The sequence below is a fragment of the Aulonocara sp. 'chitande type north' Nkhata Bay genome, linkage group LG12 (assembly GCF_057382095.1).
Source record: "Aulonocara sp. 'chitande type north' Nkhata Bay isolate Kocher_YH1m ecotype deep benthic linkage group LG12, A_spYH_male_GT1.1, whole genome shotgun sequence".
NCBI lineage: Eukaryota > Metazoa > Chordata > Actinopteri > Cichliformes > Cichlidae > Aulonocara > Aulonocara sp. 'chitande type north' Nkhata Bay.
Genome location: NC_141355.1, coordinates 34,527,647 through 34,546,677, shown reverse-complemented (window position 1 = coordinate 34,546,677; position 19,031 = coordinate 34,527,647). Strand labels below are relative to the sequence as shown.

At 39.8% G+C, this 19,031-nt stretch overlaps 1 protein-coding gene across 2 annotated transcripts in view; it reads left to right on the top strand.

The window, feature by feature from the left end:
• Positions 1-13,084, top strand: part of cnnm4b (cyclin and CBS domain divalent metal cation transport mediator 4b) — a 51,242-nt gene extending 38,158 nt beyond the window's left edge. The window contains exons 6-8 of one of the 2 annotated variants that reach the window (XM_086315331.1): positions 791-853; positions 6,233-6,411; positions 8,695-13,084. In XM_086315331.1, the coding sequence (XP_086171457.1) occupies positions 791-853; positions 6,233-6,411; positions 8,695-8,952 (500 nt within the window). In that variant the 3' untranslated portion in view covers positions 8,953-13,084. The remainder of the gene's footprint in view (positions 1-790; positions 854-6,232; positions 6,412-8,694) is intronic. The other variant, XM_086315332.1, reaches the window with a different exon arrangement.
• Positions 13,085-19,031: the final 5,947 nt, after the last annotated feature.

Below are 19,031 nucleotides of genomic sequence, written 5' to 3'. Positions count from 1 at the left end.
CTACCTAAACATTACACCTATAGGAAGTGCTCAGCCACTGACTGACTGTACAGCTTTTGTGCTGATGTTAATACCAGAGAAAGATGGGAACTGTGTGGTTATTGAGTCAGCAGACCAGTAGCACGTACACACTAATGCTGCGCCGCAGTGTCATGTGGTCTGCCACTTTGTGGCTGATTTGCTGTGGTTCCTTTATCTTCTATTTTGGTAATACCACTTACAGCTGAGAGTGAAATACTCAGAAGCATGGCCCAATACTTGCATCCACATAGTGTAGGCTGTGAAAACCCCAGAGCAGTGATTGAGTTTCCGTGTGTCTAACATTGCCACATTAAATCACAATTTAAATCACAATGAATCAGCATCTAATCTGACATAAATAATCTGATTTCTCTTCTGTATTTCCTTTCAGTTCCATATTCAGAATAAGTGGTTTACTCTCTCGATTGCCTCAGATGGTGAAACATGTGAAATACTTGTATTTTCTTATTTTCCTTTGTCATCTTCTGTCACTCATTTCATCAAATTTCTGATCAATCAGACTTTCAGAAGAAGCTGAGTAACGAGAACCTGAAAATTTCACTTCACCTTCAAACGGTGTAACCCGACGTGTGGTGATTCTTTCAGTGGAGCAGAGTTTCTCCCGGTTTTGCATGTCCTTGTCCAGACTGGAAGCAGATCTGTCTCTCACTGACTGTCCCTCCCTCACCTTCATTCCTCTGCCCCCTCTGTCTCTCCTCATCAATATTACCTCCTCTATCCTTCTTTCCTTCCTTCTCTCCTCTCCCAGTGGCTGCACATCGTCCTCGTCGCCTCTCCTTTAAGAGGTTTTCTCTGTTCTCTCGGTTGCCAGGTAAACGCCGGCATGTCTGGGTCCTTTAACACAAAGGACACATGGGTACTGGGTGGATGGGTAGAGCTTGAGTAGAGGGGGGCACTAGCTTTGACTCTGTTGTACATGTTGGGCGAATTGATGCCGGATCACTAAGAGAAGAGAAATTCTCATGGCAGTGCTCTTTGTGGGTTTAAATAATAGATCACAGATAAGACTTTTCTATACAGTCCTGTAATTTTTGCTCAGTCCTCACCTGTCCTCACATCACCATTTGATTGCCCAAAGGTGCAGCACGTTGAGGTTTCAGCCCACAGATCAGAAGTACAGCGTTAGCTTTCTTCTCTGTGTGATTCAAGGCGGATTTGCCCTTTAAGGAGAGCAAAGATTTAGAGGTTAACAGCTACTTTTTGGCAAAGAAACTCTTTGATCAACCAAAGCAACCTCAGATCAAACTACATCTGTATTTTATTGTTACAATTTTGGGCAATAAATGAGCAGGAGGAAAGAAGAAGATGATAAATCAGTGTTTTCTTAATGTAGGCCAGCATTAAGTTAAATTTACTTCATTATAAACAACTTAATCTCTGTTTAAATTAACTTATTTGTAAAAATCCGTTAAATCTTTTTATTTTTTTCTCTCTCAGCCTGAACAGTGTTGGTTTGTGTTGTTACCACAGCCCACTTTGTGAACTCGAGAATGAGGCAAAGTAGGATTTTTAAATTGATTGAAACCCAGTGAACTCGATGCCCCAGTCAAAAGTCAGGTTTTCTGGTAATCTTGGGAATGCATTAACCGAGGAAGTCATCTTGGATTTTCACATATATTATCATAGGTGAATCTGCTCGGAGGCTAAGGGACAGCACGAGCGACTGCCAGTATTTCTAGAGTGTTATGCATTCATTTAAAAGAAAAAAATGATTTTTTTTAGTACTCATAGCTTTGTTTAGTCACAGTCACATGTGTAACCAAAATGGCAATAACTTACCTTTTGACAACCTCTACACCAAATATTAGCCATAGCTCGTTTTTAACCCCTAAATATTTGAATAGGCTCTGCTTTCAAAAAGCAGCATCAGTTATTTCAATTATATGAAGTGTAAAATAATCCCAAATTGCCTTTTATTTGTCTCAAAAGTGTCTTTAAGGGTGTTTTCAAAAACGTTTTTGGATAGTTTGCTTTAGGCTGTTATCCATGTAAAGTATGTTTAGAGTGTTTTAAACTAGATTGGAGAGACTTGAAGACGGATGATGGAGATGTGGAATATTGTGACTTGGTGGTTAGAGAAAAAGAATGATTTTGGTCTGTACAGTAAGCTAATTTTGCACATTCGTTGATTCATAGTAGCACCGAGGCGATGCAAGTGTGAAACTGGCGTCTGTCGAATTTTTTGAAATAATGAAAGTTGATCAAAGAGTTTATCAACCAGAATGTCAGCACGCATCTTAAACTGGGAGGGAATGCGGGGGGAATAACACGATCACGTGGCATATCTAAAATAAAACTCAGAAGGACGGGACAACATCATGAGATGCACAGAAGGGACATGAATCCCCTCGGGGGTTAAGCTGTCTGCTCTTTGCACACTGCTCCTGATAGCTTCAGATGGGGTTGTCTTCTGTTGGCATCGCATGAGTTTTTACGTATAACTGCTAATGCAATTTAAAAAAGAAAAACACAACGAGCTCCCAAAAGATCGATTCTCTTCATCTGGACGTACTGTTTTCAATGGAGAATGTGGAGCTATTAAGAAGCAGCATGTGAGCCTTTTAATTCAGCTCTTTTTGTTGTCCTTGACCTGACGATGTCACGAAAACACTCGTTTCAAATCGACTAAAGAATATTAATAGCTGTAATAGACTGTAGTGTTTTTAAAGCACAGTAAGAAAAAAAAATTAAAATGGGTGTATGGTGATTGTTATTTAGAATTTGGTCCAATCACTTGTCTGCCTTACTGTTAAAAGCACCGATTCACTGTGCGAGCACTACTTCACAGGTAGAGGGTAGTTCTTTTAAAATTTTCAGAGTTTTGTTCTCAAAGATCCAGTAGGAGACTTTTTGGGGGGTTTGACACAGTGACCAGGGCCCGTATCCCTAAAGAATCTTTGTGCAAAAAGTGGCTCCTAGCGGCCAAATTCTAAGAAAATTCTCAGAGTCATGACGTTTTCTTAGAATTTCCCCTAAAAGTGACACGACAATCCCAGTTAATATAAAAGCTATTCCTCAAGATTCCTAGCGCTTAAAAGGGCTCCTAAGGCAAGATCTGCTAAGAGCAGGGAAGAGGACTTTTAGTGGCTTAGGAGTTCCCCTAAGCAGCTGCACAAAATGGCCAACAGAAGAGGCAGGAGTGATGTCCTGCAAACACTGGACTACAGGGAATTATTGAGATGCTACAGATTGGATCGTGCAGGAATCATGTTTGTGGTGGATCTCCTTAGAGATGCAATTACTTCACCAACTCGACGCCACAACGCTATTACACCGGAGACTAAAGTAATCACAACCCCGAGGTATTTGGCAACCGGGAAAATGCAACAATGCAGCAGTGATGACTTGAGTCTGCAATCACAGACATTGCTAAAAGCTGAGCCATGTTACCCTCGTTAAGACCACACTGGACTTGTAACGTTGTGATTTCTACTTCATTAAGGACAGCCCCTTGAGATAGGCCATCTTGTTTTCAACGGGGTCCATATGGGAGTGAAAGTACAAAATATGCCAGCTAGGATATTTATATGAGCAAATAAGACACGAATCATTATTTGAACAGGGTGTAATGAGTTTAAGTTTTCACATATTTTAGATTCTAATGGCTATAACCCCTACAGCTTACTATTCATTTTCCAGATATTTTCTTGAATGTGAAATATTATTTACAGTTACAGTCAGCATAAGATTAGAGTATATAATATGTTTATTGATTTGAGGGTACATCCTTTGCTCATTATCACCAAAAGCTCATTTCCATCAAACTTGTAGGATCAACCAATCACGGCTTTTGAAATGATGACTCATACCTAGCAACGGGGTCAACCACACCTCCTCACTAAGATAGGATTTTCCATCCATTCCTTGCTCAGAGTTCACTGAAAATGTTCTGGAATCACTTCTAAGCTAAAACTCCTGGCAAGGAATTTTTAGGTTAAGTTAGGAGCTCTCTGAGAGGATTCTCAGAATCTTTAGGGATACGGGCCCAGATCTCACAATAAGGTTTAAAACTTTTATGTTTTTAGTACACGTGGGCACAGTTTTATAACATCAAAGCATCATTAATAACTCAATCCAGACTAAAGAGTGGCTCTGTTCATCCTACCACTGAGCACATTTTGAACACAGTAAGTCAAGAAAAAGGTTAAAAATGACACTTACTTATGTCATTAAATGAGTAATAATGAGTAGAGAGCTATCCCTGTCCCCACACCTCTGAAATGGTTGTAAAACTATGTATGTGCTAGGCAAACAGCATGATTGGTTCATACTTTTCCCATTTAGGCTTTCAATTGTGTCTTTCCAGGGAGGGCCGGGGTATCGCTATCTTTAGCACTTGCGTTTTTAGCTAGCAGAGAGCATATGTATGGGGGAGAAACTTATGACCTCATTAAACACTTTCCTTATGAGCTTCCTGTTTCATTTTCAAGTGTAATTTTATACATTAAGAAAAAAACCATCATGATGTATTTAGGAAAAATTAGACAATAAAGCCGGATATGCTTTATCATTCCTCTCCCTTGAGATAATCAGATCCACTCCTTCATTGTTACATGACAGTTTCACAGAACTAAGATGATGCAAGTTGAGAATTCATAATTCTCACAGATCAATGGGATAATGTCTTTTTTTTTTATAAGGTACTTTTATATGTAAAGAAAGATTTGAAATTAAATAGGGTGCTAACTTGTGAGTGGTTGAGTGTCGTTTTCAGTTGTGGCTGCATAATAAGTTGACAGGATACAACTAAAGAAAGGTTCCCTACTGGATCTTAAAATGATTATTTTAGACAATTATTGTTTCCTGATGAAGTGACATCTAACCACTAACTTAAAAAGTAGCCATAGACAACCAGGATTAACTTTAGAGCTCAATTTCTTGAAAGCTAACACACTTGACATGTCTAGGTAAAACCGTTTCCTATGACTCACTGAGGCCCCCTACTGGAAGACTCACGCCAACTGGTAATAACACACATCTGGTAATGAGCTTGCGTGTGAAGCGCGTGTGTGACACATCCAGGAGTATCATCAGCTGGATGACGTCCGTGAATGTCATCATTGTGATTACACTATGAGTGAGCAGAGGGTGAACATAACAAGTCTGAGGGAAGTGGGAGGTGCATGCTGCATGTTATGGCCATCTAGAGCTAAAATGAGCTGAACTAATGGCTAAGCTGTACTGGTTACATTATGATTGTTATTATGTGTCACTTTATAGAGTTCCGTGGAGGTTATTGTATGTAACTCTATACGTCATATGCTCTTGAGTTGAAATAATGTGTCATTTAATCCATTAGTTTATTATTGATTAGCTCTGACTGGGAGTATTTTATGTTTTTCTCAGTTTTATTTCATTCTAAGTCAAATCTTTTACATTTTTCAATAGGACTTAAATTTCTGTGACTCTCAACCAGTTGCTCTTAGAACTGAAGAAGCTTCTTGGATGAACTGTCTTCAACAAAATTAAAGAAGTCCAGTCATTTTTTTTAATATGTCACACAGAAATATTAATTATTCTAAACACAGAAACCTTTCTTCTATCAAAAATTGAATGTAGGAAAGTTTTGTCCAGGGAGTTTCCACCTGGAAAGTTTTACAATTGTTGACTAACCAGTGAACAGTAAAATTTGAGGTTTTCAGCAGTTTGTTGTGAGTTATCACTTGAAAATGTGACACATATTTAAACATTGACTCACACTTATGTTTAACAGATTACAGCGTCAAATATTGCTTTCAGCTCTCTTAATAAGTCCTTAATAAGTTTGATGGTGCTCTTGGAAAACTTTTAGATGTTGTTGGCTTTGACCACAGCAGGATGCACGTCTTTGCTTCGGTGCTTAGAGTGGATTAAATACCTAAATATTAACTACCTTTTTTCTCCTTTACTTTCATAGGTTTAACTTTATTTCTGTTTAGGTGTTACTGCTGCTATTGCTGTGCATCCATTACACATTGTGTGTCAGTAATCACTCTCACTCGTTAATTATTCTTTATATTAACCTGCATTTGAAGCTACACTGCATCTTGTGCCTCTGAGGTCTCCACCATCAAAGGCTTTGAAACAGTAACATCAAGCCCAACCAACGGCATGGTTGGCCCGATAGGTGTTTATCACACAACCCTGTCTTTAAATGCGTAACAGGACCTGGTGCTATTAACCTTTCCTGCATGTGTGTGGGTGTTTGCAGAGTTTCGTTCACCATCCCATATCAGCGGCTTGAACCGAACAGCCTCGATGAGCGGAGCCGACCGGATGGAGTCACTTTCGGTCAGCGGCAGCAACAGTCAGCTCAACAACAGCATCCCCATGCAGCAGTACATACCAGACTTCTACGTCCGAGCCCTCACTGACCTACAGTTTGCCAAGGTTGTTTTTTGTTTTTTTTTTCTTACCTCCAAATTAACAATCAAGGCCTTTTGTCACCACATAATCTTTCTCCAGGGACTAGAAACCTTTAGGGGAAGTCTTTCCGCCATAAGGACCAGAGTCTAAATTATGTTTTAGAATTCCATTTTTAACTTTTTAACCAGTTCATGGGGAGTGGGTGGAGTGGGTTTGAACAAGCCTTTCCAAAGTTCATGCAGGATTTATGGTCCTGTGTTGGTTACTATCTTTGGCTATCTAAATAGTGGTCATTCAACCAATGCAGTAGCTTCAGAACATGATGGTGCTATGAATATTTATCTCTGTGAAGGTTCTCAGTCATCCGGGTCATCGTAATCTAAGGAGCTTGGGAAGAAAAGCGTGTGGACTTCTTTGAGTTGCTTGAAGACGTTTCACCTCTCATCCGAGAAGCTTCTTCAGTTCTAGGGTCAAATGGTGGAGAGTCCCAAAACTCTTAAACACAAACTTAACAATGTGGTGTATGCTGTACAGTGCAGTGAGGAATGCCCAGACCTCTACATTGGAGAGACCAAACAGCCACTTCATAAACGTATGGCACAACATAGAAGAGCCACCTCCACGGGACAAGACTCGGCAGTCCATCTGCATCTAAAGGACAAAGGTCACTCTTTCGAGGATGCCAGTGTTCACATTTTGGACAGAGAAGACAGATGGTTTGAAAGAGGAGTGAAAGAAGCCATTTATGTCCACTGTGAGCGACCATCTTTGAACAGAGGTGGGGGTTTACGACACCAACTGTCTGCCATCTATGATCCAGTTTTGAGATCCCTTCCCAGACACCTTAACGCCCACTCACATCCTGGACCATCTGACCTCAGGAAATCACGTGATGGGGTGGGGCCAGTTTTCACAATGAGCTCACCTGAAACCCTGGCTGATTGTGACCCACGCCCATTTTCACACCTTGGCTCATGTGATTAGTTAGAGGATCATTAGGGGGTCCATTGTATCTCTCGGTGGGTCACTCCCACAGAGCTTAAATCTGGGACTCTCCACCATTTGACCCTAGAACTGAAGAAGCTTCTCGGATGAGAGGTGAAACGTTTTCAAGCAACTTAAAGAATTCCAGGCGATTTTCTTTCCAAGCTCCTTAGACTATGAATTGTTATCATTCTTACTGGGTGAAAAGCTTGCTGAACGGGAAAAGGGGTTGAAGAGGAAGAAATGCATCAAAATCATATATTAGAAGCAAAGACCGTAACCGCAGTGGACACTTTTAACGGTTGGTTTCGCATCACTGCAAAGAAATATATCATAAATATTTTCTTCTCTGCAGAACAGACCAAGCTAAAGGACCTACACCAATACAGTGAATGAAATGAGCTTATGTTACCAGTTTTTCTGGAGATTTGTGACACTGGTGACGGTAAACAGCTACAATATGTAGACATGGGTCTATGAAGTTCTCAAAAGTATAGGAGCTCTGGGAACAAGTGCTAAAAATAGTTCTGATTTTTATATCAGGTGGCATTTAAAATAAAAATAAGGCTTTGACCTATCAGCGAAGCATTGTACTTGATTTACACTCGCCATTATTGCCTTCACAAACAGATGTGCATGCAAGAAGTGACATCACAGCTGCTGGAATGGTGTCTTTGGTGTCGTTTTTTACTACTTTCACTTCTCATGCTCCTCTCAGTTCTGATTACCTGGTGCAACCGACACAAATGCCTGATTGTGTGGGTCTTTACCAGCATTTCAATGGAGTTCAGAGATTCCCAGTTGATACAGATGGATTTGAGAGTGCAGCTTCCTTTGCAGAAGACTCCAGCAAGTGTGGTGAACGATGGCAGTGCTGTGGTGATGTCCCACAATCAATATAGTGATAGGGAAAAAGTCTAACAGATGGACTGACCAGAAACATACATTTCCTTGCAGCGTCAGGAAAAAACTTTTCATCACACGCAGCAAACAAAGGGAATGATTCACTTTAGCCTCTTTGTCAGTAAAGAAGTACAGAGTTTCCTGGACAAATCACACAGTTACGTGCACTATCCTTACATTGATCCAGTTAGACATCACAGTGACGTTATCCAATTTCTCGTAAAGTCAGACAGAAATTCTGTTTAAAATGCAGGCACACCTTTGGTCTTTAAAATTGAAATTTCCAGGACATACAGTTCTGAAAAGTTCTGTTGGCATGCAGTTTTAAAAGTACTCAGTAACTGATAGAAATACAACTGTGCAGGTCTTTGCTAACATATTAAGAATGATAACTATTCTCATTATCCCTCATTTTTTCAGATCACACGAGCTCAGTACCAGAACGGCCTGATGGCATCTCGCCTGGACAGCACGCCGCAGTCCCCCGAGAGCAGCCACAACACTATTCGTATGGATCAGACGCCTCCCACCACCATCGGTAACACCACCATTACGGACCTGGGAGCAGACTCCACCCCTACGGAGAACGGCCCGGACGAGACGACGCTTCTCCTCCTCAATGAGCAGAACTCGCCACACACAGGCAACCACCACAGCCAGGTGGAGAACAGAATCTGACAGCCTCCACTGGTACCAGCCCTCCATACTCCTACATTGGCCCACGTGCACTACTACGCCCGGTTGTATGCCGAGGAGGGGAGGATTGTGTGTGAGTGTGCGTGTTTGTGTGAGTGGGAATGCAGGCACAAGCTGATGAGGCCCAAAGAGTCAAGCCACGTTCATACTGTGTAAATATGCAAAGATTAAACACACACACACACAATCGCGCACACACACAGAGCAAACACACACTGATGAGCCAAAACATTTTGACTGTGCTTAAAGGATGAACAGGATATTTACGGCCATAATGTTTGGGCTCATCGGTGTACACACACATACCAAAGTCTCCACACCTCTACCGATCGATGGAACTAGTATCGCGTCAGTGTTTGCACATGCCTCTTGATCTGAAGGACCTGTTTGTCTGGACCAGAAAGCTCCTCCATTTCTCGTTCAGAGGTGTTACCGATTATTTAAGTGTGTGTGGTGTAGTGTGTGTGAGAAAGAGTGTGCGTTGCTTCTAAATCACTGTCCCTAATCAGAGACTCAGGGAGACTCCGCCCTCCTCCTCATTTCCGGATGTACGTAAAAGCAAGTGTGGTCGAAAGCCCCAAACCAGCCCATCGCCGCATGTGTAGCAACCTGCATCCCCCTCCTCCATACAGCTAGAGGACAAAGACAACCCGAGCATGTCTGCGGAGTTCACACAAAGTAATACGTGTACCATAGAAATTTATAGTGAGATATTTATTGGGGGGATATTGTGGTTAAATGAGGATGGGGATGGGGTGGATTTCTATCTATAGAGATATATTTTCTCTTCCTTGTTTCCTGCATAGAAACAGCTGGTAGCCCAGAGCCTTTATCCCAGAGTTGTTAAGAGATTTGCCGCTGATAGACCACCAGTCTGTATTGTGAACAAGACAATCAACATGAATATTTTGAATGTGTTAAATTAAATATATAGGGTACGTTAACTGTGGCTGCCCTGCTCTCCAAATGCCATATCTGTGTCACCTTTAATTCTGTTCCTCTGAGGACAGACGTGGAGTTTCTAGATGGGTTGCAGAGACGAAGGCGTTCGAGAGCAAAGAATCCTTTCCTACTTTTTTTTGGGTTTTTTTGTTTTGTTTTGTTTCTAAAGACGATGGGTAGTCTGTGTCTGTGCGTGAGTTTGCGTGTACGAGACCAAAGCTGGCCATCATCTGACTTGTTGGGAGCAGAAACCAAAAGTGAGAAGCTTGATCACCTCCTGACTGGAAAATACTTTAAGAAATCTGAGAGTTTATTTATTGAGTTTAATGTCTGTGTATGCGTGTATATATTCCTGTTGATTTGAAGGGGAGAAAATGCAATTTTATTTCACCGTTTTGGGAGATTTTACATGTTAAAATGTTTCTTTCCATTCAGTGATTATGTTCGGGTTTGCTTTTTGTTTTTAATGTAGGAAAAGGGGGTCACTCTAACATAGTTTTTGTATTTGAGTCTCCAAATGCAACATTAGCCACATTCTGTCCGGTTTTTTTGTTTGTTTGTGTGTTTTTTGGTTATATTTTACCAGTTATATTTTACTGTACGCTCAGACAACGTCTTAAAGAAGAATCTGAAAATCTGTTTTCTGGTGGATTTTTCTTTCCCTGAACTCTAACAGGAGCACAACCGTGTTTCGTGGGTATTTCTTTATTTTGTGATACTCTGCTGCTTTTAAGACACCCGTTGTAGAATTTTATTTACACACTAACAACTACATGTAACAGATGTTCACTTTTTGGTACTTTTTATTAGGCTATACTTAAAAGATGGTCATAGCCTTTAGGTTTGAAACATAAGCCCAATGTGGAAGTGCCTTAATCCTGTGTTCTTTCTAATGGCCAGCAGGGGTGACTTCTCTGGTTGCAAAGAAAATATAATTATATAAAAGTTTATGAGGAAATAAATCTACTTTAAGACCACAGCAAAAAGGTTCCTTTTGAGTTTGCAGTCTGAATTGCAAGTTTTTTATTTAGTATAATTTGATGTTTGTTTAGTAAAACAAGGTCCCAATTAGAGTAAAATTGTGAATGCATTAGCTCATGGCTGTCTTTTGATAAACAGGTTGGCAGTCCTTGGGCTCGCAGTTCCTCCAGTTGTCAACAGTAAAAATAAATGCACAACTTCATTGAAGATGAAGATGATATAAAGTTTATGGTTGCACAGCCTTTACTTTTTCTGTCATCTTTGAGTAGCAAAGATTTTTTTACAAGCAACAAGTTTCCAGCTTTGCTCTAAAAGATGTGACCAAGTCTTCTGGGATATGCAGGACACCAGGAGTATGATACGAAGCAAGCGAAAGGAAAGATGATCACAAGCTGGTGTTAAAAAAAATTGATTTTTCCTTTTATTGTTGCGGTTTTTGAGATCGGGAGCATTAACATAACACCCAGCAGCAAAAATGATTTTGAAATTTGAAGAAATTAGTATTACTACATCTACTACTACTTGTTTTCTGGATGAGGAAATCTGAAACCAAAAGCATTTCCGTTATTGTGGAATTTCCTATCTTGTTGAAGTGAGATGTCAATGAAAGTGAGTTTCAGCAGTGGTGGGAAAGGCCAGAGAGGTCAGTAAATTTCCAAAACTTCAGCAAGTGCAACACATGATTAGAATTTTAGTGTCTTTAGAAAATAAACATTTTTGACGTAGTTACATGTAGTTGACTTAATGTTGTTTCACAAATTATTATTATTTTATTTCTTTCACCAAATACAAAAGTGATCCTCTAACATTTCAATGTTAGATGATGCATTTTATGTCTCAGTTGGCAAACCTACAACTTTTTGCACCAAACCAGGTGCTTTGTGAGTGTGACTTGTATATTTGAATCATTTATTTGGCAGGTTTAATTGCATGTTACTGCCTACCAAAGACTAAAGTACAGCACTGATGCTGCTTATAAAGAGGCTGTGGCTGTTGGCTGGCATCTTCTGTGCAAATATTGCAGCTAAACAGTTTTGGGGAAATGCATTTCAAGCAGGCTGTGAATGTATTTGAGCACATGGAAATATATTTAGAAGGAAAAAAAGTGCTGCTTGAATGAGATTTTTCATCTCTTTTTCACACTTAAAATGCCACTAGATAACGCTAATGGGAAGGATTGTCAATAAATGGTAACTGAAGTCATCTATTTAATTATTCATCAATCAACTATCCAGGTTAGTTGACACCAATTTAAATCAAATATTGAAAGAAAACCAGCAGCCTCTCCAACGCTTTAATGACAAGCCCCAGTGAGTAAACACTAGTTCTACTTTTGAATCTGCATTAGCTTCATGTGCTCATGTTTTACTCCGTTTCCAAGAAATGTTTGTATTTCTTGTCTTTTAGGCAAAAAGTAAGAATTTTGCAAGTGACAAAGATTCAAAGAGTCCATGGTTTTTGTGGTCTAAAAACAGAAGCAACACACAGTTGTGTCACAATGCTGCTGGTAACCCAAATTTCATAATCATATTATCACTGACTTCATCAAGTGACTGCAATAATTTCACTCCCCTGTCCACACAGAAGCTAAAGGACTTTCTCACTGCTGTGTTGGCTTCACTACTTTTTAATGACTGTACTTTTTTGTGTGTTCATTCCTGTTTTTCCTTTTTCTTCCTTGTTTTTTTTACTTAAACACCACAGAGACACACGCAAACACACACTCCTATTTCAAAGGACTGTATTTTTTTCCATGTTCATGTTGGAGTGGCCCCCCATCCCACAACCCCTGCTTTAAATTGTTCTGGGTTTGGATTTATTATGGTGCACGTGAATGTGTTTGTCAGTGCCTATATAATGTGTGTGTGTGTGTGTGTGTGTGTGTGTGTGTGTGTGGGGGGGGGGGTTCTTTTTTTGTACCTCAGAACACTGTTAGTGATTGTGGTAATAAATTTTTTTAATTTTTTTTATTTTTTTTTGTCTCGAGTTAAATTTGGGAACAGAGCGAATGGAGCGACTGGCATTTGGGAAAAAATACTGATTGTCCTTCATTCTCTCTGGCATGCTTTAACTTAAATATAAATAGACACAAGGTGTAAATACTGTTTTATAATTTCTGTCTTAATGAGTTTTGAAAATGAAGAAAGTTATTAATAAACCTGAGATATATTTCTCTACAGAGCTTTGTGATTGCCTTGTTTTGTTTCTGGGGCTGATCTGACATTTTTTTTCCCAATAATGGACACATACAATACTACGCTTTTTAGTCCTCTATACTGTTTAAAGCTATAAATATATTTAATGCAAATCTAATTTTTCACCACTGACTCACAGATTTGACTTCTTGTTTTTGATAAAAACAAAACATTGCCTCAGCAATCAAAAACATATTCCTCTAGCTCAGAGGTTCCCAAAGTGTAGGGCCCGCCCCCTGGGGGGGGGGGGGGGGCGCAGGGGGGCGCAGAGCCATTGCAGGAGGGGCGCAGTATGGGGGGAAAAAAAAGAAAAAAAGAAAATGAATACTTGGACACTGCTAGCATAATTGACAGGTTTTTGACGGGGCTCGCACGCAAACGCAAAGCAGGATATGAAGCATCGCCAAATATGTTTCCAAACCAACTTCATTCTAAGCCAAAGACAAGAAAATATGGTGAAGCTTATCTTCCCTTTGGCTTCACCTGCACAAGTGTCAAGGCAGGTCTCCCCTGCAGAATTGGTTTTCCCTTCGTCGGGAGCAGCGCTGGGCTCTCCAAATAACAAACAGAATCCCACATTCTTGATTTTTAGTTCACAAACACTTCTTGGCTAACTACTCCTGACATTTTGGAGATGTTTGCTCTTTATACAGTAAAGTTACAGCGGGATACAAATAATATCAGGCTGATCCTGCCACAATTTGTCCCGCGGTTCAAATCACGGACAAACAGTATCCCACAGTTGTTTATGTTTTTAAACCCATTTTGCACAGAGAGGCATTTTTTTGAAAAATGTATTGATAGCAATGTTGAATATTAGTTATTAGCCATGAACCATGAAACAATTGGAAGAAAATTCTATTTTTGGAACCTTTTGATCTAATACAAAAAATAAATAAATCTGAAATTGCATAAAGAAGTTCACATTTGTATCGTATTTACTACATCAGGCATTTATTATTTAAAATGCATTGTGCATTTTTTTTTATTTAATTTTTTCAGGGGGAAGAAATCAAACGGATGATGTAGAAGTCTTAAAAACCTGCATTTCAAAAATGATACACTTGGTTTTGAATGGTTGGATTTAAATGGTTAGGATATGGTGCATAATTTTTACAATAATTCCAACTAGTTTTCAGAGTTTTCAGAAGCACAAGTCTGGATTGATCACATCTGCATCTGTAGATGTGATAAATGGGGAAGAGTAGAAACGCAAGGAGAAGAATAAAACCAAAGAGCCCTTTGTGGTATTGGTCACCATGTTTTTTTCTTCTGACTTGGAAAGAAATTAAATGATCATTCGTTGAAGCCACAATAACGCTCAAAAAATCATTTTTTTCCATCACAAACAAAGTTAGACTTTGGTTAGAGTAAAATGCAACTAAAAAAATGTAAAAACAAAGATTTACTTTAATAATTAATCATTTTACATGAGTGAAACTCCACTTTATGCCAATGTAAATACATTTAACTACACAATCCTTGATTGTGTTTCTTAGCCTTTTGTGTGACACCCCTGCAATTGCCCCCATGGTGATCAATCTGTAGAGAAACAAAATGAGACAGAAAGACACACACCAGGCTGTCAGGAGGTTATTAATTTATACAGAGTGGCCTACTGTTCCCTCTCACTCCCAACTTTATTCAAGTGTTCAGCTGGAAAAAACTGGTTCTCCCCAGTTCGCTGTTTATTGCTTGTAGCCGCGTCACTCTCAACGGCAACACTTCAGCGTCTCACCACATGCCAAAACGTTCCCCTTTGATGGATGCTGTTCGCTTTGGATGTACCCATACACACCTGATTCACCCAGGCTATGGTGCGTGCACACACACACACATTCTCGTTTTGCTATCTTAGTGAGGACATCTAATTGACCATAACATAATTGGAACCCTGACACTAAAACCAAATTTTCAGTTTAAAAATGCCTTCAAGCTCGTGGGGACAGGCACTTTTGTCCTCATAAGTGACTGTTGGTCCCCACAAGTATAGTAACGTTCCAATTTATGGTCCCCACAAAGATGTCTAAACAGGCACACACACACACACACAGAGCTCACCTTTTTTGTGCAGCTACTTGAACATAAAATCTGAGTCACTTATTCTCCAAAAACACTGTTTGTTGTTCCACTTCTAAATGCATGAATATATGGAAACTCAAATGAAGTGTCCTATATTGCTAATCTCATATAATACTCCAGCATTTATTAGTATTTATTTTATAATGATTGTTCTTCAAGATGATCAGTGATATTTTCAGGTCAGAGCTTTTAATGTTGTGGCTAACCGGTATTGATGAAAGCATACATTTTCCCTTTTTTTTAAATGACCAATAGAATTACACTGAAACTATACTGAATTGGTGTCTAATGTCTTTTAAACGTAACCTTGTTAGGTCAAATCATCCACTCGGGTTTTGTTCTGGTATTCTTAAGTTTCCTAGGAGGCTAATTGCTTTGTGGTGAGCCTGTTGAGGCTTGAAATTTTCCTCTTCCGTGTAGTTCACCAGTCATCTGTTGTACAGAAGCACTTCATTTTAATGATTATCTGATGTTTCCTGTTGCACCGGTAGTGGGAGAAAAATTTCCCTTAGGGTAAGGCTTTGGAAAGGCAGCGATGAAGAAAGGTTTCAGCTGATGAATGAGTCAACCTACTTTTAATTCCTGTGTGAAAACTTAAAGTCAAGAAATTGAGGTTAAATTTGTTGGAGCATTAAAAAGAGCCCAAGAGCGTCTTACAACTAAAGTCTGATGTTGTCAATTCTAATGAAGATGCAGTCACTTTGGAAAAGCTTCTTTTGTTTTAAACTTGATTCATTTGCATAAACACTGATAGGACATTTTTTTTAATTTTATATTGTCATTTTTGCAACATTACTTGGTATTGCTACAATTGAAATACATTAATAAAGTAGTTGGAGCTGTGTCACCTCGAACACTATTTAAGTAGATTACGTACAGTGGCTGTAGACTAGATTTTACTGGAAGTTGCTTATATCTTTTTCTTTCCTCCTTCCTTGTTGATGATTCTCAGAAGTTGTCTAATACAAAAGATTATCAGCTGAATCTGATACTGAAGCATGGATTACACACTTGTCTGTACTGTCCATTATTTGTTATTGCTAGAGCATGGTGTATTATATAGGAATGATGTGAATCAGTTGTGAAGGAAGTAGAAGGCGGATTGAATTTCAAACCGAAAAAATTCCAAAGCTACTGGCTGTGTCAACACCAGGGATTTTAATTGTGAAAATAGCCTAAGGGAATAATGTGATCTTGTATAATAGAAACAGTATCAGGTCTGATACATCACCTAGACCTGCTATTAGAAGGTGGAGAAAGGAGAGGAGTAATGATAGCTACGGGGCCAACCTCATCGTATTGTCATTAGCCGTAGTGTGCCAAGAGAGATTTCCGGATGATTGCGGTTTCACTGTGATGCAATCTAACCCTGTGTTGCAGTCAAACTCAACTGGCTATATCTGGTGTGCTCAGGAAGAGTCTGTGACCAAAAAAGGAGTTTGTGTTGGAAAATGTAACAACATGTGTAAACACACCTGTTGCCCTATGTAGTTTGAATTATCACTGATAATAAATTACCAGCAGTCTAAATACTTTACATGTTGTCTAGGAGTTAATTTAACAATACCCTACACCAAGGGTGTCAAACATAAGGCCCAGGGGCCAGAATCAGCAGAGCAAACATTCCAGTCCGACTCATTGGAAATGCTGTGGAAAATGTAAAGGATTGCATAGATTTTGCACTTTTTACTATATTTTAATACATTTCACAGCTTAGAGTGGCTGGAGGGCCAATCTAGTGATCAAATAGCAAAATTAAAAAAAAAAATAAAAAATTTCTGAAAATGTCATGTTTTTTAAACTACTCTGCCACAGAGGCTTATAGTGTTTACCAACACAGCAATGCTGTTGAACAACCTCTTTTTTTGGACATCAGGAACATCAACAACTAATAACATGCAGTCTTTCGGAAATTGCCCTTGGGTGAATGGCTTTCCTGCTTTGGCGATTGATTCACTAACTGCATAACTTCCATCAACAGCAGCATCAGTGTCCTTAATGGCTTTGTGGAAAAGTTCTTGTTTCTTCCTTTTGGTAGCTGCTCAGCTAGTTTTTTCCTGTCATTGGTTATATTCCTTCAGTATGGCAAGTTACACATAAGGCAGCTCGCACTTTCACCAAACTGCAATGTCCATCTTTCTTGAAATATCCGGTCTTGGTCTGTCTGACATGTCTGATTTTGCTGCTGCCTACTTTGATGACATAGTCATTTTCAGTTCTACCTGGGAAGAACGCCTGCAACACCTGGAGAAGGTATTGGCGCGTCTTCAGTCTGCAGCATCGCCTGTAAATCCAGCTAAGTGTAACATTGCCAAGGCTGAAACTGAGTACCTTGGGTTTGTGATTGAAAATGGAGTGAGAAAATCTCAAGTCAATAAAGTCACCGCCATAGAATCCTGTCCCTTGCAAGAGACCAGAAAACAGCTGAGATCATTTTTGGGTATGGCAGGATTCTGTCACCGGTTTATCCATCATTACTCTGCCGGGGCAGCTCTGACAGCTCTGACTGGTTTCTGAAGTCCCAATAGGATCCACTGGATGGAGGAGGCTTTTCAGGACCTACGACAATCTCTGAATAAGATAAGATTTACTTTACCAAATTAGATAGGCAAAAAAAACCTCTTAATACTCCAAAGAAACACATGACAAGCAACAGGGTTGGGTAACGGGTGACAGACAGCCAATGTAGACAGTGCATCCGGGCCTGCAGCATAAGCGCTGGTCTCCTTGATCCACCGTCAGCATCGGAAGGGAATAAGCGTCGAAGGCGTTTGGAGGGGGAGGGGGGATGAGTGTACATCAGCATGTGTATATATATATGTCTCTGTGTGTGTGTGTGTATATATGTCCAGAGTTCAGCTGAGACAGTGTCCTTCGCCCTGCCAGGCTAAGTAAACAGTCTTCCAGTCAATCCAGGTGGCCTTGCATAGAACAGGGAGGAACAGTCTAAACACAGAGCCCAGTCTTGCACAGCCCTGATTTTGAGAGACATTTCACTCTTCAGACGAAGCCTCCGAGAGAAGTTTGTGAGCTGTTCTGTTACAGGGACCGCTTGGAGAACGTCATCCAGTGGCCTTCATCAGCCGCAAGCTGTTTCTGAGGGAAGTACGATACTCAACCATCGAGAAGGAGGCACTGGCCATTAAAATGGGCCCTGGACTCCTTTAGGTATTATCTTCTGGGACAGAAGTTCGTATTGGAAACAAACCACAATGGATAGAGAAGATGAAGGACACAAACGGAAGGATCACGCGATGGTACCTTGCGATCCAGCAATTCCGATTCACCATCAACCACATTCCCAACAAGCATAAATGCACTGCAGACTGTCTCTCTCGCAGTCCCAGTGAGACAAGAGGGGGAGTGTGTGATGGGCTGCAGTGACAGCCACACAGTGGTAATATCCACTAAGTATTAGTGTAGAGGCTTATACATAACACAACATTCACATTTTTTCTTTCTTTAAATATAGGATTTAATTCACAGGATAATAAATGACTGGTTTTGGTTTAGAATTAATTCACATACTCGCATAACACTGTATTCTAAAATATGTGTGCACGTTTTAGTTTATACTGTTATCAGAAATAACAAATATATTCAAAATAATCACTCCAGCTGTTAACACATTTTTTAAAAGAAAAGAAATTTTAAAAATTAGAAAGAATGAAGGCAGAAAGAGGCAAGAAAGCTGATTCAGCAGCCAAATGAAAGGCCAAAGACACAAACAACGTAAGACAACTGAACTGCATCATCCCATTTCCTGCAAATGTTTGTGAAGACAATGTTTGTTTCTGTCCTGATGCGTGGTTTTCAGAAGAGAGAACTGAAATTTTAGGGCGCAGGAGGAAACAGACAGAA